Genomic DNA, 23,497 nt, shown 5'->3' on the forward strand with positions numbered 1-23,497 from the left:
ATGGATTGCGTTCCAGTATGCGCGAAGTATGTAAATGAACTAATCATCAGTGGATAACTTCGCACAGATCGAGTCAGACTGCACGTACGCTGAGAAATGGTTTTAGTTCTTTTATGAATGGCATTTCATATACTAAGTTATTAACGTTCGTTTTATAACTGTCTTTTGGAAATTATCAGTCAAAGAAATCTTGATCCGAAAGCCTCGATGCCACGCTAGAATTTTGCTATATCGAGCACTGGCTTTTGAAACCTTTTTAGCACTGACCAAAGCCGAACCGCGTTCTGAGGGCACAGAAACACCCACAGGGTACCCCCCAGGGAATCTCAATGTCAGATTAGAGATTAGTGAGTGAATTAGCCAAGCAAATACTCCATTATGGTTTAAAAACCACTCTACAGTAAAATGGATTGCGTTCCAGTATGCGTGAAGTATGTAAATGTACTAATCATCAGTGGACAACTTCGCACAGATCGAGTCAGACTGCACGTACGCTGAGAAATGGTTTTAGTTCTTTTATGAATGGCATTTCATATACTAAGTTATTAACGTTCCCTTTATAACTGTCTTTTGGAAATTATCAGTCAAAGAAATCTTGATCCGAAAGCCTCGATGCTACGCTAGAATTTTGCTATATCGAACACTGGCTTTTGAAACCTTTTTTTTTTTTTATGATACCGCCTGGTTTAACGGGAATAGTGAATATTTCTTGCAGGAAACAGTAAGTTTCAAACCAAACACTTCTATTTTTTTTTTTTTTTTATGCAGAGAGAGTTAATCCCTAAATTTAATCTTATTCGCAAAACAAGAAGATCTGTTAGATCTTATAACCGCGCTTTTAAAATTTAACTGTTTGCTTAGCACTACCGTCGGAACGGAGTGCACATTCCAAAGCAGTCATTGATGATTCTTTTCTTACTGTAGACATCACATCACTTGATCAACACAAACCGTATTATTGCACCATCAGTGGTAGCCATTGACAAATCTCCGATGACGTAATGGTCTTAATCTTTGTAGAACTTTCTTCGGGATATGTATGGGCATGAGCGATATGAATGACACGATAATAACACTATTAACAACAGCTTTCTTTCTTAAAAGTCATGATTAAATTTAATTGGTATTTTCCACGAGTAAAGGGCTAGCAAAGTAGTCACACAAGTCATATAATTTAATAATAAAACTCTATCCCGACCGATGTGTCGATTTTGGTCACTCCAGTGACCACAGATTGAAAACGTGACAGAAAATTGACGTTACTTTCGATTTTCACCAAATTTAGACAGTGGGATGATCTCATCATTAGCCAATTACAGGCCATTTTTCAGCTCTTTTCGTCATATTCCCCCCACGGGAGAATTTTGTCAAGTTAGCTAATTTAGTATGCAAGCCACCGTAATGGCGGTCACCCTCGACGAAGTGTTTATTTGCTCAAAATTGGGGCAAAATCTTTCGGAGATGGAAATCAGGACATTTGTAAGGATACAGAAAGTAATTTGGGGCCGGTTGCTGGCTACTAAGGCTGAATTTTTCCAGAAGTGAGCTGTATTTTCGTTTTCGTGCCGAAAGCCATGCGATGAAACATTATCGGCTTGTTCTGCTGTCTTGTTCTGTTTTTCTCTTGGTCTTTTTTGTAGCCCGCCGAGGCCAGTCTTTCGTCTGAATCAGTTGAAAAGAGTTCGAAAAAGATGTTCCCAGTCAAGTTTAAGCTCTCAGGCGATAATTCTGGAGTTTTTTGGCCGAAACGTCGGCTTTGTTATGTTGGTGTTTTTCGGTTGCTATGGGCGACCGTTGCTTCCTTTGTTAGGTCAAGTCTGGGGAGTGAGGTCACAAAAAAATTCGAATTAATTCTGGTTTTGTTCGATTTCGCTGAAATTTTAACACGATAAAGCTGGATTGTTAAGGAATAGATTTACCGCCTGCCGATGTGTGGTAGCTATTAACGCTGAAGTGTTATATCGCTTCGAAGTCAGGGTTTTGAAGAGATTTTTTTGCAACGTGTGGGTTCGGCGTGATTTTGTAATCGGAGGTTTCGGTTGACCCCGAAGGAAAAAATATCCGGAAAAGGTCATTTCATCGACGATTCAAAGGAATATAAATATGTATATGTTCCGAGCTAAATTTCTGGTGAAAAAATATAATTTTTGACGAGCGCTGGGTTTTTATTTTTTCCCGCGAAAGATGAGATTTATTAATGTTTCAACAGCTTTTGGCGAGTAAACATCACAGGTTGCGTGACTCAAAATTTGGCCGAGTGGAAGCTTGGGTCTGCTCGCACAGAAGTCGACAAGAAGATCTGTTAGATCTTATAACCGCGCTTTTAAAATTTAACTGTTTGCTTAGCACTACCGTCGGAACGGAGTGCACATTCCAAAGCAGTTATTGATGATTCTTTTCTTACTGTAGACATCACATCACTTGATCAACACAAACTGTATTATTGCACCATCAGTGGTAGCCATTGACAAATCTCCGATGACGTAATGGTCTTAATCTTTGTAGAACTTTCTTCGGGATATGTATGGGCATGAGCGATATGAATGACACGATAATAACACTATTAACAACAGCTTTCTTTCTTAAAAGTCATGATTAAATTTAATTGGTGTTTTCCACGAGTAAAGGGCTAGCAAAGTAGTCACACAAGTCATATAATTTAAAGTGCACCTAACCCCCAAATTTTTTTTCCGCTAAAACAAATCTAGACTTTATTTGAAGCATTTGGGCGAAGAAATTTTTGAATTTGGTTGAATCCTCGATTTTCTATGCCCTTTCAAAGTCGCGATTAAGTGTTTCACGACCGCGTTTTAGGGAGTCTGGGGCGGCAGTACCTGATGACGTCTACCCAGGAACCAAACACAATAGCGCTTCAGTCAACTCACTGTATTTGCTCGAGAAAATAGAATGCAAAACTAATCGTTCCGATGTATTTTGGGACTAAAACGTCCAAGTTTTGTCTCAGAATCATTTCTTTTTCGTCCCTGGAGTCAGAGTTAAGTTTCGATTCGGAAGGCTCCGAAATAAACTTCGATCGAGCACGTTCGACAACTCTGAACTCACTGCTTAGAGCTTTGAGAGCAATTTACAATATTTCAAGCGACGACGGGGAAGACGTCTTTGCGGACGAGCTGCTTGTATATTAGGAATGGAAAGCTAGATACGAAGTGGAGGAGCAGGCAAACGAACAGCAGGAAAGAAAACTCAACGACTGCTTTGGATGGTAATTTCGTCAACTAAACATAAGATTCCCACGCGTGTTTATAGCCCGTTTACATTTGTCCTTACCGAGAATGTATTTTGTCAAGGTTCTGTTAAATCCAGTTTGTGTTTTACTTTCAGTTGAATGCTTCATGTTTATAAGAGCGACGTACGTGTTGCAGTTTTCGAGACTTGATGACCTCCAAAACATTGGCTTCGATCGATTGAAAATCGTATTGTTTGAACCTGTATTTTTGAAGCTGCGGGAAGCAAGGCGGAAGGAAACATTTCATACAATTACCGATTTCACATTGTCACACGTTTTAAGTTGTAACTCCAAATAACCAATGTAAATTGTTCTCAAAGTTTGCAGTGAAATTCGTCGGATAAGCGAAAAGGGTGTGTTCCCTAAGCGGTCCGCAGATAATGTTACGCGGTCATATTTTCGACGCTATTGCACAGAATCTTTGTCACATTGCTGATTTCTAAACCTTTGAAAAACTCTGTGAGTCTAACAATTTTGTTATCATGTAATTCTAGAGGATTAATCTTCGACTTTCATGTAAATCGAAAGAGAAATAAGTGTTGGTTAGCGGCGTACAGTTGCGATCTATTTACATATCAGTATAACGCTTCTTGATCATGACCGGATCACACAACTTTGCCGGTTATGTTATAAATACTGCGGGATTGGAAGATATAGGTTGTCGGTGGTATTTCTACAAATTGCTGGTTAGCTTTAAGCAGAAAATTTATGAAAATAGCGTTCGAAAGTCTACGGAACAAATTCCAGTGAGAGTTCTTCAATGGTTCTCACAGATTCAGTTCGCTTGTTTCGGTTCGACAAAATCAACCATCGTTTACGTCTTTATTGCACCATTAGCCGATCATCGTCAGTAAATTGTACAGTATATATTTCTTTAAATCTGGAATATTGCTGCAACAGCCGATAGCACCTCTGGAAGGCGTTTCTGCGCACTTTTCGAATGTGTATTGCACCATCCTGAAGGAAATGAGAGGAAATGAGATATCCAACCTTCCTGGGTAGACGTCACAAGAGCCGCTGGACCCATTCTCCTCAAACTCGGTCGTGAAACAAAATGGCGGTGTTTTGGAGCTATTTTCGAGATTTCGTCGTGGCACAGAAAATCGAGGATTTAACGGAATCCAAAAATTTTTTCGCAGAACTATTTCAAATAATAAGTAGATTCGTTCTAGCGAAAAAAAATTTTTGGGGTTAGGTGCACTTTAATAATAAAACTGTATCCCGACCGATGTATCGATTTTGGTCACTCCAGTGACCACAGATTGAAAACGTGATAGAAAATTGGCGTTACTTTCGATGATCTCATCATTACAGGCCATCTTTCAGCTCTTTTCGTCATATCCCCGCCTCGGGAGAATTTTGTCAAGTTAGCTAATTTAGTATGCAAGCCACCGTAATGGCGGTCACCGTCGACGAAATGTTTATTTGCTCAAAATTGGGGCAAAATCTTTCGGAGATGGAAATCAGGACATTTGTAAGGATACAGAAAGTAATTTGGGGCCGGTTGCTGGCTTCTAAGGCTGAATTTATCCAGAAGTAGGCTGTATTTTCGTTTTCGTGCCGAAAGCCATGCGATGAAATGTTATCGGCTTGTTCTGCTGTCTTGTTCTGTTTTTCTCTTGGTCTTTCTTGTAGCCCGCCGAGGCCAGTCTTTCGTCTAAATCAGTTGAAAAGAGTTCGAAAAAGATGTTCCCAGTCAAGTTTAAGCTCTCAGGCGATAATTCTGGAGATTTTTGGCCGAAACGTTCGGCTTTGTTATGTTGGTGTTTTTCGGTTGCTATGGGCGACCGTTGCTTCCTTTGTTAGGTCAAGTCTGGGGAGTGAGGTCACAAAAAAATTCGAATTAATTCTGGTTTTGTTCGATTTCGCTGAAATTTTAACACGATAAGGCTGGATTGTTAACGAATAGATTTACCGCCTGCCGATGTGTGGTAGCTATTAACGCTGAAGTGTTATATCGCTTCGAAGTCAGGGTTTTGAAGAGATTTTTTTGCAACGTGTGGGTTCGGCGTGATTTTGTAATCGGAGGTTTCGGTTGACCCCGAAGGAAAAAATATCCGGAAAAGGTCATTTCATCGACGATTCAAAGGAATATAAATATGTATATGTTCCGAGCTAAATTTCTGGTGAAAAAATATAATTTTTGACGAACGCTGGGTTTTTAATTTTTTCCCGCGAAAGTCAGTATCGGAGATGAGATTTATTAATGTTTCAACAGCTTTTGGCGAGTAAACATCACAGGTTGCATGACTAAAAATTTGGTCGAGTGGAAGCTTGGGTCTGGTAGCAGACAAAACTGCGAAAAAAAAAAAAAAACCACGGGTAAACCATGAACCGCGCTCGGCCCATGGCCGCGCGGTTAATAATCCCTGTCAAGTTATTGCGTTCGACGAAGTGGAACGCAAACCTAATTTTGACCTGTGGCTTTTCAGAGTTCGTCTCCCTGTGCACGGTTCTAGGCCGAAAAACACCACATTCCTGTAAGGACATCAAAATGGCCACCCCGCTTGATTTTTGCAGGGGCCAGTAAACTGGTACCGTTTAATGCTAAGACACGTGATAAGACATGTGGCGAACATGTGAGTATGTGAACAGGCCATGTGAGCTCGTCTTTCCAATGGATCTTTTTAAACTCGTGGATACGCGAAGCGTAGAAACGTGTTCGTTGCGGGGACTCCGATATGCAAATGTTTCACTCACTCACTCACTCACTCACTCACTCACTCACTCAGGTGTAGACACTGCTCGTAATTAGTCGGCCCGAACGAGAGCGCCCGAGTCCGACGCCATGTTGGAATAGTAACCGCGCCCGAGGCCATATTGGAAGAGTAACCGAGCCCGACGCCATATTGGAATAGTGACCGTGCAGTCAGTGCGAGCCTGCTACTCAATGCGTGCATCGTGCCAGCCCGAATATTGATGATTTTGTAGCTTTTACACGACCATTAATATTAGGTGTTTCGCTAAATTGAAGTGAAGTTGACTTCGAATGTTCGAATTAGTACTATGGCCAACTTGAAGGCTGAATTTCAGGAGCATTTCAGTCGTCCAGGCGCTCAAAATGACCAGGAGATGTGCATTTGTTTGCTGGAAAGTGACCTGAAAAGCTAATGTGGTAAGCTTTGATGAGAATGTGTCTTATTCCTCGACCTTAATGAGCTTATATGAGTGAAACGAACAACTTTTAATGAACTAAACAGCTACTGAATGTAAGACAAACATCGGCACCATTGTATAATATTGTAATTTCATTTTTATAATTTAGTAACATCCAAACCTGAGGCCAGCCGAAATATTGTTTTAACTCTACGACGTTGTTTCAACCTTGCAGTAGTGACGTATTATCGTTTTACTTTTCAAGTTTGGCTGATTAGATCTGCTGTGAGATCCAACGTTCAATCAAGCAGGACCTTCGTTCACCGCTTTACAGTTATAACACTTAAGTTTTTCATGTTGAGATGTCCATGTTAAACCAGCATCGAGTTAAGTTTAGATTAAAGTTGTGGTCTCTATACTTGTCTTGTTTGTTTTAGTACATTGATCTGAACTCTAAGTGGGATGTGAAATGCACATAAACTTGGAAAGAAACTCCCAAATACTTGATTTTGATAAGCTTAAATGATTTTTACCCTATCTTTTGTTTACACTTTTGCTTCCTGATTGAAAAGATAATAAAGGGAAAGAAACCCCCTGTGAGCTTGTCCCCAATTATTAGTTAATACTAAATACATTGACACTTCAATAAAGCTGTTATTATTACTGTTGGAACACATATTTATGGTCGACAGGTTTGTCGGATCAGCACTGAAAATGCTTGCAAAAGAGTCTACTTATTTTGATGTATTTTACGTGCAATATATATAGAGACAAGCGGTTCCACATTGGAAACGAAGTGCTGTCTCATAAGAAACCTTACCTATAACCTTGAATGAAATGCAATGAAAAATGTTTGTGAGCTCGTACGACTTGAATACATGCAAATTTTTCCAGCAGGCAGATCAACATCAAGATCTGGGTGTGAGGGAAGGGGGGGAGTGGGGAGAGTACTCTATGATTTGTTGGACAGGAGTGTCCTCTGTGACCCAAGAACCTTTAGCCTTTACCACTGCGTGTTATGCTGCAATTTTGCCCCCCTAGCTATTCAGGACGTATGTCTTTGTGATACGTGTGCAAAAAAAAAGCTAATGGAAAAAACCTGCACTTTGTGAGTTAAGTGCGACCTTGCATGGTACAAACCCGGCTTGTTTTAACAGCATTTAGTAATACACCAGTAATTGCAAGTTCACCAATATGTTTCATCTCTAGATAACCTAATCCACGAGTTTGGCCATAGGTCTCCTTTGATTTTTGACTTCTTTCCATTCAGTCGCCGTACGCCTCGCTATTATGCGCTCTCAGCGTTAGATTCTGGCGAACTTAGACGCTTCGACGGCAGCATTTATCGCAATCTGAGGGAATTGTCCTTGTTTATTGACACGACTTGGCTTTGGGATGATAACCGTGGGAACAGCTACATTTTGATTGCATTTGTTGATTAGTTCCAGTCGCGACAGATAGCTCAGTCTTTATCCGGTCGAAATTTTATTGTTTGGAATCGGTGGAAAAGTACTCTGAAGGCAAGATCCATAAGACTACTTTATTCATCAGGGGAAATACTCGAATTAGTCGCGAAACGAGCACGCTACTGCAAATGCTAGCTTAGAATAATGTACGTAATTTAAATATTCTATGAAACTTGAGAGACTACAGAAACTGGCAGCGTCACACAACGTAACAACAAATCGTGACCTCTTCACTAGCATGGACTTTGACACTAAGCATATCTGACTGTAAAACCTCGGTTGCTGCTGAAAAATGTTGATTTTAGCAATAGACAAAGGTTGAAAGTCAGCTAGTGAAATCATTTATTTACGATATAAAACTATATATTAAAGTGAGAGCGTCGAACGCACTCTCATAATCTCTGATTACTACTAGTTTTTAGATACCCGGTTTTTCCGCGGATAATGTTATCACGTGCGTTGCTTGGATGTTTTCGCAGATGATGAAAATGTCTGTAAAGAAGCTTAGCTCTAGCAGATGCCAGAGGTTTCTCGATTGCAAGGTTATGACGTGAGCTCTGATTGGTTCATTGCTTATTTTGGTGGGCTACGACTGTTCAGATACCATTATTCTAATTTTGGTTTGGCAACTGATAGGAATCAAGAGAAAAGCAATTATTTTACAACAATTACTAAATTAAGGTCGTATTCCCGTTTTGCTTTTTTAGATGAGAAACATGAGCACTGTTCTTGTTGGATACATCATATTGGTGACAGCTTCCGTCATGATTCTTGTCGAGGGCCAATTCCCCAAGGCATGTGTTAATATGGAAAGCCTTAAGAGGAGAGAATGTTGTCCAGTTCCCCCCGGTTTTAAAGAGCCGTGTGGTGAGGACGGAAGCAGAGGAGACTGTGGAGAAATAATTGTTCGGAAATGGAGTGCTACGTACGACCACTTTAACACAAAACACGTACTGGACGATCGCCATAATTGGCCAAGAGGGGTTTTTGAAAGAAGTTGTAAATGCAGGGCTAACTACGCTGGTTATGACTGCTCCAAATGCAAGTACGGTTATCATGGCAAAGAATGCAACCAGCGCAAAGTTCTGGTACGTAAAAATTTCGCCAACTTGTCGCCTGAAGAGCAGGACAAGTACATGATGTACATAAACATGTCCAGATTTGAAGAGAGCGATTATTTGCTGACAACAGCCTTCTACCAGGACATAAAGGAGACCATGAACAATGGAAGTGATCCAATCCTTTTGTTCACAAACGTGTCCGTACATGAGTTTTTCGTTTGGCTGCACTACTACACGACAAACAGAAACACGGTCTTGCCTGATAGAACGCAGATGCCTTTCATGGATTTCGCTCATCGAGGCCAAGGCTTCCTCACCTGGCATCGATTGTACTTGCTCGCCTGGGAAAGAGCTTTGCAGGATCTGTCTGGTGACGAAGATTATGCAATACCATTTTGGGATTGGACGGCTAGTGAAAAATGTGAAATTTGCTCTGACAAGTTACTGGGTAATGTATCTTCAAGCGGCGATGTTGCAGGCAAATATTTTGGGAACTGGTTAACAATATGTTACCCCTCGGGATCGATTTTCACGGACAGTACGAAACTCTGCGATCCTCGTGTCAAAACAGGCAACTTGAAACGCTCTCCTGTTCAAAGACGACACGCCAACGGGTTCAACGTGGCATTTCCTACCAGGAGAGAAGTTTCGTTCGCTCTGCGCTTTGAAACGTACGACCTCCCACCTTTTAGCACAGAGTCAAGCTGCAGTTTCAGAAACCTTCTTGAAGGCTACGCCAACACCACCAGCGGATATCGTTTAGCGCCCGGGTTTTCTGCTGTACACAACATAGTTCACCTTGCGTTAGGAGGCGCAATGGCTTCAGTCCCGGCAGCGTCCAATGACCCAATCTTTCTCCTTCACCATTGCTTCGTTGATCAAATCTTTGAAAAGTGGCTTCGAAAGTTCGAGAAGGACGCGTCTGCTCTCTCCGCTACGGAAGCTCCCATTGGTCACAACAGAGGTGACGTCATTGTGCCCATGTTTCCAGTGTACACTCATGAAGAACTATTCTCAGAATCTTTCTCATTTGGCTATGACTTTGAGGGAGTCGACAAGGACGGTATGTGAATCGTTGCTTTCTGACAATTAGACTGCTCTCTCTCAGTCTTTGCGGGCAATTCATGCCCTGTCCAATCAAAATATCAAAGTCCCGGCATAGAAAACAAAGAGCAACCTTATCATTTAACATAACGCAATGGCGATAATCGCGAGGTGGCTCGAGGATGGTAATAAATGCTTTCCTACTTGCTGCTCGGCTTTTTCCCAGGCTTTGACTGTCAATTAATTCTTTGAAAAAATAGGGAACTGGCTGCAACGAAAATCATCAAGACTTAGGACCTAGGCAAGATTGTTAAGGCTTCAATGCAGATATGTGTGGTGCACTATTGTACTAAAGTTAACAATTATTGATTATGTTTAAAAGTGCATTATCGAATTATGATGCACTAGAGATTTAGGAGAGCACGAAAGAGGTACCTCTAGCTTCTTGAGTGCACTCCAAACTTCCCAAGTGAATTATAACTCGATAATACACAAAGGCATGAACCAACTGCTTTATAACATCGCCATGAAAAATGATTTCTCTCACTTAGTGAAGCTAACTTTGCATCATTAGATTGCGCTGCACTCTGACGTACCCGTATTTGATAGCCCGGCTTTGCTGGCTATGTTATGATGTAATTATGAACTAAACTCGTTTATTTAACTTTAGGAAAATCCCCTGACGACGAGGCAATGGAAGGTTCCTCTTTAGGACGATGTCTAGGTTCAACGGTAGCTGACCGTGCGTCGGCCGAAGACTGCATTGAGTGGAAAATCGCTGTGGGAATTTTAGCGGGGGTAGTCTTTGCCTTGTCTATTGCAATTACAATAGTAATTGTTCCTCGTTGCAAAAGGAAAAACCGAGTCAGTGCGAAGCGCGACACTGCTTCCTCGACTTAGTGTGTAAGCAAGATATAACTGATGTTAAGAGTCGATTTAGCGGAGTGTGCATCCAATTTGATAACCTTTTTTTAAGGAATCTTAAAACCGCGCGATGAAATTTGAAGTAAATTAACTCGAATCGATAGAAAACAGTTCTGTGAAGCAGCATTAGCCAAATAACAGCAACACAATTACTCTTTTTACTGGCAAAACCAGAAGAAGCATCTGCTTGCGCTTTCCCTTTATGAAATGTTAATCGTGGGAACTGTTTAAAATCTATTCTTCTCATCATAAAGTGACCGTAGCTTAAATGCCACGGAGTCAAGTATTTTCACAGATTTTGCACCAAAAGTGTTATTCAAACCTCTTGACCGTATTCTATATTCCTCTGAAAATACTAACTGATTCCAAAAATCATTTTGCTTTTCTAGTTGACGAATTTCCCGAGCCTAAACCCCCGGGGAGAAGAGTACGTCCTCCCCTCTATGGGGAGGCTCCGCCCGAAAAGCGCACCTTTCTCAAACTGCAGGTATATATTAAAAAGGTAGCGATTTCGCAAATTGAAGTTTTTGAAAGGGTAGGGAAATCGGAGTATCTTTGCTTCCGCCACAATGTGAACTGAACAAATAATACTTGTCTTTTCGCATCTCTCCTGGTAATGCATGATGTTCTCCAGTAATAGTGTTCATTAATTTCATTCCAAGGCTTTAGAAAAACGATGCACTGTTCTTTATATAGATATGTCGAAGGAGCACTTTTTTCAATAAAAGGTATACAAAAGGAGTAGCTTTTGAGTAGGAAAAAAAGTGGTATACTTAAGGTAAGTGGTTGCACCTCCGGACGGAACCTCCTAGTATAAAACCTCTTATAGTATACCCCCAGGGTTTTAATAAGCATACTCAAAAAATCCCTGTGTTCACCAGCAAATTTTATGGCATACTAAAGTTTGGCCGGATAATTTAAAAACTGTAAAACCCAGAAAACCGAAAGAGTCTGGAAACTTAAGGTATTTCTGAAAAACAATTTTCAACGGATATAGATAGGTTACATCATTGAAATTCTGGAACAATTTACCCACTGTTGGGCACTTAGTCAGTTGAGATCACAGCCTTCACCTTGAGTGTTTGTTTAGTATACCCAAACTGAGAAGATTCGTCCACAGCAAAGCTCCAACTTTTTTCGGAATGGCGCACTATTTCTTAAAAACATCAAGTACTCTCTGCTAGAACGTTTGAACGAGCCTCTCCGTCGGAATCCGACGTAAGAAAAAAGATGGCGACTGGTATAGTACATTTACCCATACTTCTTAGCGCACGGAAACTTAAACAACGCTCATGAAAACGTACAGAGACGTTTAGTCTAGTTCTAAAACCCTCAAACCTAACATACACAGAGACAAATACGGCAATTATCTGGCTTTCGCTGTATTTTACGGGCTGTATTAGGCTCGCATGGTAATATGGTAAAATGTAAAGCCGCCATCTTTTTTCCCACGGAGGACTGAACCAAACTCAAGCATTGTTATTTCGGCAACCCTAAAACATGGAAACTGGAACCGGAAACCGGAAACTGGAAACTTGAATCCGGAATCCGGAATGCGGAATGCGGAAACCGGAATCCAAAAATTAAAGAAAACAAGTTCTTTAAATACGCGAAAGTTACTTTGCATAGCTTTTGCCTGTTAAAATCAAGAGGCCAAGTAAAAAAGAACTCAAACTTAACCCTTTTTGGAACGAGGATTCCCCGTCTGTCGAAATTCGTGCAACCGTTATTTCTAGTGAGGGCTACGATTATGAGAATCTAAATAGCGTGCGTCCTAATTTTGTTCTAAGCACCCTGACAGCGTCCAAAATAAGCTGGCTGGTATTGCCATTTTGTTTAATAAGTGATCTGCAATTTACCTGAGGTATAAATTTGGCCTTTATGTCTAGTAGACTCTGAACAAGGTACCGGTAGGAAATGTTGTCATAATAGTTGCTTTTTCGATGTTTATAAAAAGCTAAAAGTTTCCAAAATTTTAAAAACCAAAATGTGGTACCACTGATGATGACCGTACGGTCGAAAACGTTTTGGTTTTCAAAATTTTAGTAACTTTTAGCCTTTTATAAACAAGATAGGAAATGTCATTGAGAACAGGGCCTCCGTGGTAGCTACCTGTACATCGATGGTCACGCCATCCACTTTCGATGTTCAAAGGTTAACCTGACTCGTTTAAATAAATTTGTTTTTCCCAACAGATCCGAGATTAATTCCAGATCAACACTATTTCCACACTGACACTGTTACAAATCACCGCTACATATTCTTGTCGGCCATCATATTAAAACAATTTATAGAAATGTTGTACACTTACTTCCGTCTGCTTCTCGCTTGCGAGCGGATTGTGCTACTCACCAGTCTTCTCAGAGCAATTTGTAGATTTTCTGAAAAGTCCTTCGTCTTGTTTATTCAGTACCCGACCTCTCGCGACTTCGTCGCTCGCTCGGCCGCTTCGCGACCTTAAAAACGGCCGCTTCGCGGCCTAACATATTCTACCCTGAAATTCATGAGGTCGACTTGTGGCAAGTCGAAGCAATTTGATCTAGACAAGAGCTGCGCTCTCACCAGGGCCAGGCTGATTAAAGGATGGGTAACTTAGCCTGCGAGCAGGTTCTCGTGCTTGGGCCGGGGGCTCGAGCGGCGAAGCCGCGAGAAGACGTTCTCTCACATGCCAAAGCAAACACCAAGAAAGCAGCGCTTGAGTGTGAAACCCATACACTAGAGCCTGTTTGCAGGCTAAGGGTATTCACCCAAAAAAATTACTAACCCTGACTGGATAGTGATTTACGCAATGGATACATGTACCTTTATCCAGCTTTTGAACAACCGGGCCAGATGTATACGTGTAGCTGGAGGTTGTTCAAAACTAGAAAATAAATAATAACAGAATAACTTTATTTATTTATTATATCTATCATCATTCATAATATCTGAGTTCTGGGTTCTGGATTCCGGATTCCGGATACCGGATACCGGATACCGGATTCTGGATTCCATATTTTACCATTCGCGCAGTGGCGGGGGAGAACACTCTGCGCGCCTGGCACTTTTTTTGCGTTTGGATCATCCACCAAAAAGTGACGTCACATCCGGTAAAAAAGCGGGCTGAGCGGTAAAATCAAATTTGAATGCGACATAATCGTTCTCACAGTAAGTAAAATAGACTTGCCACAAGTCGACCTAATGAATTTCAGGGTAGACTAAGGACTTTTCAGAAAGTCTATAAGTAAAATGGCAATATTTCGTAATCGGCGGGATATTTCTAACGTTTTATTTGGCCATGATAAACAAAATTTTGTTGTCTTCCTCGTCGTATCGTTTGTTTGAGGAACAGAACGATTATTTATTGAAAAACACGCTGTTTTGAAGGCGTGTGGTTTTACGAAATGTCGTCGTTTTTTCTTAGCTGAATTCCACAGGAGTCATCGTTTGCGTGGAAATAATGAATTCTAGGTAAGTTGCACTCAATTCAAATATCCTATTCTCTTAGGTAGGCATTACACTAAGAGAAAAGCGCAATGCCAGTTTTCTAGACGTGGGAGAACCTATTCAACAGAAGCCCATTTTTTCAAATTCACCCTTGACAAACACTCGAGAGTAATGTGCAGGTGGTAATCGTATCACACTGTAGGAATAGACCCACACACAGAACGCGGCGGAACTTTCTTGCCGATCGACACTAACGCAAATTCATGTTCTTGCGTGTGACTCAAACTGGTGTTATAAATTCTGTTAAGACTGGTTAAGAACCTTTAATAAGTTATCTTCATTTTTCCCTTGGCAATTCCTTAATTGGTAAACGCTTCCTTTAACATAGGCAGGCCGTGAACCCTTAAAAATAAACAAGATATTCTTATGGGCGATTCAGTAATTTGGGTATCTCGTGTTTTTTTTTTCCAGTTATAATCTAATTTATTTTTCCGTTTCAACAGTGTTGAGTGTCAGCGACACTATAAGGTTTCAATACCCCCCCCCGGATCTTATGAGGTCAAGCTTGCATGCACCTTTCATTTCTTCAATTCCTTTCATTTGCCTCGTTTGCTGACCAAGTTCCTTGTCTTTTAATCCCTAACTATCATAATTGCAGCTTATTTTGAAAGGTTACTCATACATTTTGCCTTATTGAATGTGCTTTCTCTATACAAGCTTACATCAAGACATTTCAGTCCCAGGGAACGAGAGAACACTAGCAATTCTAACAGTTCGCTCTTATAGAGTTCAATCATTTTGATTCATCACTCTTTCAATGTGCGATCTTAACAAACTGTTTGCAAACAGTAATGAAATATCATGAGTCTGGGAACAGGTAATAGCAACAATGACACTGCCAGGCTGGTATGTTACAAGCTATTATGAACTCATGTCTGAAAATGATGAGTGACCATGAAACATGGTACGGTGGAACTGAACAACCAGACTACGAATGACATTGTTAGTGTTAGTGGTGTGAAAGTGATTGCTAGCTGGCAGTGTCTGTGAACTTGGACCAGACCAGAAAAGGTTCCATACTAAAAGTTGACTGATAGTAACACGTTTGTACTCAAAAACTGAAGAAGCTGCCTGATCAGACCAGTCTTAAAGCCAGCTTCATCACTACTTGTAAAGAGTTCCTGAATTGTGTATGTGGGAGAACTCCTTGAAATGACATATATATGGGGAAGCTCTGCTCAAAAGTTTTCAGGCCTCAGATATAACTATTAAAGGGTAAGGGATTTCTGACAAGTTGAATTCAGGTGTATGAAAGGGTACAGAAATCTTTCTTTTAGGGATTTCCTTTCTTCTGGTTCTAAAATGTTGTTGATAATCTCTCATTTACTCTCCTGAGCCAGAATGAGGGGATTCTGATATATTGTTCAAAAAGATATTTAAAACTTCTTTCCAAGGGTTAAGAAAAGGGATACAGTATTAAGGGGTTAGACCCTGAGATGGAACTTCCCCATTTGAAACTATGTAGAATACCTCCCCACCCTCCCAACCCTTCTTTGTGTATCAAGATGTTCAAATTGTTTTCTGGAAAAAATCAATTAAAAAACAAAACAGTGCCAAGGGATTGTGTGATTATCAATGTAAGTTCCCATTTGTATTTTGAATTAAAATGGGCGTAACGTTATCCACAACAGTATAAAATAATAACCATGCTTTGCAGCTTCATAGAGACTCAATCTGATAATGAAAACATAACTTTTATTTTCCCTCCTTCCTTTGTACCTTGTGATATTTTTAGGGAAATTCTCAAAAAGTCCCTCCCCCAAAGAAAATAAAATACATATATAAAAATAACTTTTTTTTAATCTTGAAAATGATCTCAGAGACAAAAATGTAATTTTTATGGTTATTTATCATCTTAAAATGTGTTGTCAACGAAAAAAATGAACAGAAAAAAACAACAAGCTATTCTTTCAGAGGAGCTCCTATATTTTATAATTTTTGTAAACCTTTTACAGAATGCAACTTTTGGATAGGTTGCACTTCACTGTCAAGGGAGAAATCACACCAGAGAGGCTTTGTATCTTTATTATGATTTGCATTATCAGTAAAAAAAAAAAAAAAAATCACGTTTGGACAGGTCCACTGGCACTCTTACATGTATGCTAAAGGTGGGAAAAGCAGGTTCAGCATCATCTAAATCAAGGGATTGTATGCCAGTGTGGGGTGTATATGCCAGGAGGTAACCACCTAAGAAAATACAAACATAAATGACAGTCACTAAAATTAAACAACAACTGAGAACTTTTAGAGACCTCCATCAGTCACAAAAAGACCAACAACCGGATCTTTTTCAGTTTAACAAATTGACGTCAGTTTTCCATGCATTTGTCTTGAACATTATTGATCATGAATTTGGTCATAACGTTGTCACAGTTGCTGTGGATCCATGGGGTGATAGCATACGCTCAAATACTCATTCGCAAACACAGGAAAAACTGACATCAATTTGTTTTTCTAAAATAACAAATTCATTGCCAAATTGTACACTCTCGCTCATTGACACATCTCAATTATAAATTTATGTGCCTAAAAGTCTGCTTATTGACGATGAAAATTAGCCAATGAACGCACAACAATTTCTACAGTTATCGTAAAAAGTATAATTTTCGTAAGCAATGATTATTTTGTTAGTAAGGGTTTCAGAGGAAAAGTCCAGTGTAAAAATGTTATCTCAACAGAAAAAAAATAATTTAGTTTAACAAGAGGAATTCAGAAGAACACTGATTAAGAAGAGAAATAAAGTGCTTCTCTTGTTTGTATTTCTCTTGTGGGTATTTGCTCATTTACCGCCTAAGAAAAACAAGATATAATGTATAATTTTTACCTCTACCGTAAAATTTTCAAACCAGTTTGTTTTCACTTTCAGAGTGGTTCTTGAAAAGAATCACAAGCACACCACCCACCCCTCTGTCCCTATTCCTACCTTACAACAGTACAGCCAGGATCCCATATCAACCCCCTAAACATAACTTACCATAATACTCCCATACTACAATACAATCTTTTTTTTTTATTTTGAACAGACAGACCTATATTCAAACATCAGATCTCTTACCTTTTGGTCCACTTCATCTCCACTAGACCATGAGAGCAATCATTGCAAATTTATTTATATTTGTAGGTCTAATTTATTATTGCTCTCAGATTCCCCCTTCCGCTTTGATGACATTAAATTGGTTTAAAAAAATAAACTGGTGTAAACAAATTAAAGCAGAGGTAGAAATTGAGCCATAAAATTACTATAATTTTGGCATGAGGATATTAAAGTAATTATACTATAAATATCCATATGTTCTGTTGTAAAGACAGTGTATCACTACTTAAATTGAACTTCAATGTCAGAGACAAAAACCCCAAAACACCTAAACACAGATCAGCGAGGACACTGCCAGTTTTGCTTTTGCCAACAACCACTCTGCCTCGAAAATATAGAAGACAATAACAAAAACAATAGCAAAACCAACCTCTGTCAATTCAATAACCACACCAAACTCCCCTCCAAAATTCTCTTCAACGTCTTACAGTAAACTTTTGCCAACAGCATAAATTCAACTCAATTCTTTAACGTGCTTCTCTCATTTAGCTTTAACCCCTTGAGTCAGAATTTGTAGGTGTATCACATATATAGAATTCCACAAAAGATTTAAAATGCTGTTAACCTTTTGCAAATATCTGCATCAGTTCCAAAGATTGCATTTAAGTTTGAAAAATGTGTAAAATATGCAAATGAGGTTACTAATGATATCATACACTCAACTCAATATTACATCAAGTTGCTAGGCTTATAGTTCTACTGGAAACACACCTATGGCTATCAAAATTATAATTACAGCCTGTATTTTCCCATGGCAACTCATTCTTTTCCAGGCCACCTTCAACCTTAAATATTAATATGCTTGTTGGATCATGCAGATGAGGCACCATTGGCAAATATCAAAATAGAAAGCCAAAGGTGGCCAGAAAAGCCTATATCAGAGAAGGTTGAATAGAGTTATGGGACTTCACTATCAAAGTTATACTTGATGCCTATTGTAAATTGTGTACATCACTCCTAAAATGTACGGTAAAGAATTTTGTTTTGTGGGTAATAGCTCAAAATTTATTTTCACCTTCGTGAGGTACATGTACAAACATTTTACAAACAACCAACATTGACAATTTTAAATTACAGTGGAACTCTGTTAATCCAGTTGCCCATGGGCCACAAAAATCTGACCATATTAACAGTGTGGCCATATTAGAGGGATTCTTTAAACTTCGACCCAGAATAAAGTGGCCGTAATAACAAGGTGGCTGTGTGAATGGGGTGGCCATAATGCGGGGTTCCACTGTAATGATGAACATATAAGATGATCCTCTCAAACACCTACCCATAAAGATTTTGGAAGTATATTGTGCATAATCAGTTGGACAACACACAACTTGGGCCCAGAGCTGACAAGAGATATTCCATTTTCTATCCACCCCACCCCCCTCCAAGCCACACTCACAAAATAAGTCAAAATTTACCACCTAACAGAAAAGATAAAAGTGCAGAAATAACAGTTTCATAGCCACTTCTAAAGCTTTTGTTAACAGAGGAAGAGAGAGTGTGGAAATAAAATAGAATGGCCCTTAGGGCCCATTCATATGGTCTTGGACACCCAAGACAACCCTTCTCCTGAGTTACCCTTGCCAAGCTAACTTTTCACTTATTTCTTTGAAAAATTCAACCAACCGTTTACATTTAGGATCATGAACCTGTCTCGCCCACAAGACAACAGGGGTGGGTGAGTTGTCTCGCCTTGGCTCGTGTCACGCCTTGGCACCCTGACAAGCAGGACAACTTTTCTTTATTTAAACACTATGGCTCGGCTAACCAGGACAACCCTTAGCATGGTAAGTGTTATGTGATGCCTAGATTTAAAATTTAAAGCAAAAATATCAATTTACAAAGAAAAACCCACTGTGATTGAATGACTGAGGGAAACTCAAACAAAGAGGGATATTTGCACATTTGATTATTCAATAATCAATAATTGAATAATCATGCAGGGTCAAATTCAGCCGAATGCATGGGGAATTAATGGCAAACAATCACTTTAAGATCAAACCAAGCTAGAACTTTCAGCCCACCCACAATGGAGCAATCACAACTGACCTTTGTGAATTATTTGATACATGCATATGAGACCCATTTTTCACTTTTCTTTATGAGATGGAAGGTAGATGCCATTTAAACATTGATCAAACAATGAACAAAAGTTCTGTTGCTACAGAGCTACATTGTACCCCCAACAGATTAACAGAAGATGAGGTATTGTAAACAGATCTTTGGAAGAACTAAAAAAGGCTGTGTAAACAACCACCAGCGGCCTGTGTTCTCACAGCATCTCTTGTTGAGTTAATTTGATAAAGAACATAACTTTAAAATCTCAAAATAGTTGAATTAAACTAATTATGAAGTCCTACAAGTATGAGGATTTCAGATTGAAATGATTGCACCCAAGTGAAGTTTGATAGAGAAACAATGGTAAATCATGCAATTCTACTTAACAATAATTATTATTGGATTCCGAGCTCAAGATTCCCATCAGGTGATAATACGGTTGATACAGACTCAAACTATCACCTCAAAGAAGTCTTGACCTCATAGTCCAATTGTTGAATAGAAAGAGAGAAGATGTTCTCTATTTCATTATTGAGGGTCCCCAATAGGTTTGGCGGGATGCGGGATTTGGGTTTTTTTCGCCGTGATATTTGGGATTTGAGCTGAAAACAGGGGCGTGAAGCGGGAATTACAATGACGAGCGGGAGCGGGATTTCGTGTTTTTATGGAGTTGGGATGCGGGATTCGCAAAGGGAACAGAGCGAGATACGGGATTTCAATTCTTACGTGGCCTCATAAATTGTTATTGACCAGTGCAAGAACCACAAGTTGGCAGAAACGACCCTTTTGTGCGTACAGCTGTGTCAGGTTTCAAGTAATGACAGAGTGAATAGTAGAGGCTCCGTACTCTGTCAGGCTCTGCTAAATGTATCCATTATCGCTTAGCACATAAGACTGTATGAGGTCTCTGAGTCCTATTGCGATCATTTGTGCAGCCTGCGTAGCTTGGCGGGTACGTTTTTAAGCAATTTGAGCGCGATAGGAAAGCGGCGAAGCCGCGAAAACGAGCGCCAAAGCCGCGTTAAAAAATTGCTTAAACCGCCATGCTACACACAGGCTATCATTTGTGTTGACCTCTGATATCAATGACATCTGTACCTTTCCGACATTTTCGACTCTTGCGTCTGTAATCTTGTCCTCCCGATCCTTTCTAGTTTTTTCAGTCTTTCGACCTTTTTTAGAGCGCTTGTCTTGTTTTTGGCCAGGATGGCCACACCGAGTGGCGGTGATAGTGATTTACTGAATGAAGTATGCGACACTATAAATTACGTCACCATATATTACGCAAAGGATGCGCGAGTAGGGATGCCTTCATTCAGAAAGAAATGTTCTGAAGCCAGATTTCAAGGGAAGTGAAGACGCTAAAAGCTTTGAAAGAAACTGTCAAGTGTGTTTACTGGCCATCCCTTGAATATGGGAGTGAACAATTTTTTTTCTTTCACTGATACGTGAATAAAAGAAAACAAAACAGTAAACCGCTTACAAAGAGAAACGTTACAATCCTACTTATCTGCTACCCTATGAATTCTTTTTTGATCTTTTATGCGATATCTATTTTAGAAAAGTTTCTGTGTTAATAATTAAACTAACTATTAATGTAACAAATTAATAATTAACGCAGAAACGTCTTTGAAAAGTGGGCGGGATCGGGATTTCCAGGTAAAAAAGTGCGGGATGGCGGGATTAACAGGAAAAAATGGACGGGAAAGGGGGATCTGAGAACCCTATTGTGGACCCTCATTATTAACAGATAATAATTTACAGGTTAAAGCTAATTACAAGATAAAGTTTGAATTCTGTCCAGCATTTATTTGTGAACCACTCTACAGTACCCGGGAGGGGGAGGGGGGTATTACCAGAAAAATTTGGTGGGGGTATGTGGCCGCTTCCCAAAACCCTCACTCTGTAGATCACCAAAATCTGCGATTTTCCCTACCCTATTTATGACCAGACCAAAAATTTGACAACCTATTTACAACCGTTGCCGCTGACACAGTTGCCCTAAACATAATTTTTGAAGGCCTTTTGTTTATGGTCTTGTCAATAATGATGAAAAAGTAGCTTCTTCTAAACAACATTACCCAATTCAAGACTAGAGTACAAAACCCACACCCTATTTAAGACCAACGTGGCCAAAACCCATACCCTCTTTATGACCAAAACGGCTGAAAAACCATACCCTTTGGGGCCACACATACCTATATAGTGCATATAAGGGAGTAGCCCCCCCCCCCGGGTCACAGCAGAAGTGGGTAACTGTCAAAAGCGGGGGTAAAGTTAAGAGGTAAGGATATACCATACCACTGGGAGCTAACCGTATACAGGCCAACCCCCTCTTTTTGAACTGTCCAAAAAAGGTTGATGCCTAGGCCAGTATTGCTGTTCAGACAATACAGAGGAATGTGCTATTAACCATTGGATGACTGAAGGAAATAGTTCTTATCTGGACTGCTTCACCCCTTTGTTGATCTTTTCTGGGAAATCTGATATCCCCAAAGAACGTATTTACAATGAACTCTATCTCTCAGCATAGATTATTTCTTACAGAGAAAAAAGTATTCAACAAGAGATACGGAAATAGGATACTAACCTTGCGTATACGATTTTCCACAACACGCTCGTGGATACAGAGCTTCAACTGTGTTCACTTTTAGAAAAAAACGGCTTCTGTTAAACATGTTCCCGTAGTGCACAGTGCAAACTATGGCCAGCAATACTTCATCCAGGTTGTTGTTAACATTATAGGCTATTGCACTTAATGTTATCACCGAATCACGAACAATAAGAACCAAAAGTCGGAACAACATCAAATCTGTAAAATCCGCCATTCGATGGCAGAAGGCTCTCCCTTATTTTCCTTGAAAACAATACTAAACTGTTCTTTTTTGCCGAAAGTTTTGCTTAAAAAGTCGAAGAAATGTGCCTGCAACATCTTTCTATCCTCAGTATGAAAGGACACGAACCTGATGGTCTGCAAATAGTGTCGTCAAGACAGAGTTACAATGAAGAAATATCAAGGAATCGACAAAGTTCCATTCAAACTATGTAAATTCAGAGAATAAGTGTTTCACAATGTGTTTCTCGCGTGTGTTACACGAACCACATCAAGTAAAAAGAAACCGCCGACCGCAACTCGCTTGATTACAAATAACAATAAAATAGCGTAAGAAAATGTACTTAGAATGTTCACTTATTATAGTCTCTAAGTCTCTATTACAAATAGAGGAAAATCTTCCCCAATCGAAACGCCATTTCTTCGCTTTGTGAAACGAGCTGCGCGGCGCAGTTTAAACCGGATGTGACGTCACTTTTTGGTGGATGATCCAGATGCGCAAATTTCAGGAGTCTTGGGCCCCGCCCCTGATTTATAGTAAAACAATTAGATTACTCGCTGTCGATTTCTATGCCTGATAGTTGACTGCGCCCTCGTCAACTATCACGCGATAGAAATCTCGAGCTCATAATCTAATTGTTTAATAGAAACACGGTTTTTAACCAATCAGCGCGCGTATTTTCTTAGGACTGTTTTCTACAGTGTGATAAAACATGGGTTTTTGACCAATCAGAGCGCGCGCAATGTTCTTTCTATATTATAAATAGTAATGTCGCAGAATAAAAAGGCAAAACACTAACTCCACGCCTACAGGAGTTCTTTTGTTTACTGCACTGGATTGGAAATCTACGAGACGGTTGACGGACAAACTAGCCGATTCGTTGCAGCTGGATTACTAGTAACCATCTCGAAAGACCGACTCTACATCCTTACTCGAAAATCCAACCCGAAATCCAACTCGAAACTCCAACTCGAAACTCCAACTCGAAATCCTAACTCGAAAATCCAGCTCGAGATCCTAACTCGGAAGTTAGTTTGTCTGTGTTGCTGTGTTGTATTCTTTGTTGTTTGCCAGCTCCTCAGGCCGATCTTATGCGATTTCGGCGAGTTAACGTTCTGTGGGTTTCCAATTAATTTCCGCACGTATTTTTCTTGGGGCTACGGACTGAACAATAGTTTAACCTATAGAAC

At 39.9% G+C, this 23,497-nt stretch overlaps 1 protein-coding gene and 1 long non-coding RNA gene across 3 annotated transcripts in view; one reads left to right on the forward strand and one right to left on the reverse strand.

The window, feature by feature from the left end:
* The window catches only part of LOC110065497 (tyrosinase-like), a 33,064-nt gene extending 21,482 nt beyond the window's left edge, over positions 1 to 11,582 (forward strand). For both annotated transcript variants that reach the window (XM_089292791.1, XM_089292790.1), the window contains exons 2-3: positions 8,517 to 9,933; positions 10,585 to 11,582. In XM_089292791.1, the coding sequence (XP_089148917.1) occupies positions 8,517 to 9,933; positions 10,585 to 10,814 (1,647 nt within the window). In that variant the 3' untranslated portion in view covers positions 10,815 to 11,582. The remainder of the gene's footprint in view (positions 1 to 8,516; positions 9,934 to 10,584) is intronic.
* A 4,751-nt stretch (positions 11,583 to 16,333) lies between these two features.
* On the reverse strand, positions 16,334 to 22,275 carry LOC149111231 (uncharacterized). Its single transcript, XR_016208166.1, has 2 exons — positions 22,064 to 22,275; positions 16,334 to 16,511 (listed from the first exon to the last, which is right to left on the reverse strand). It is a non-coding gene; the product is annotated as an uncharacterized LOC149111231 (long non-coding RNA).
* Positions 22,276 to 23,497: the final 1,222 nt, after the last annotated feature.

The sequence above is a fragment of the Orbicella faveolata genome, unplaced genomic scaffold (genome assembly GCF_042242905.1).
Source record: "Orbicella faveolata isolate gen_17 unplaced genomic scaffold, um_ofav_v1 contig_24, whole genome shotgun sequence".
NCBI lineage: Eukaryota > Metazoa > Cnidaria > Anthozoa > Scleractinia > Merulinidae > Orbicella > Orbicella faveolata.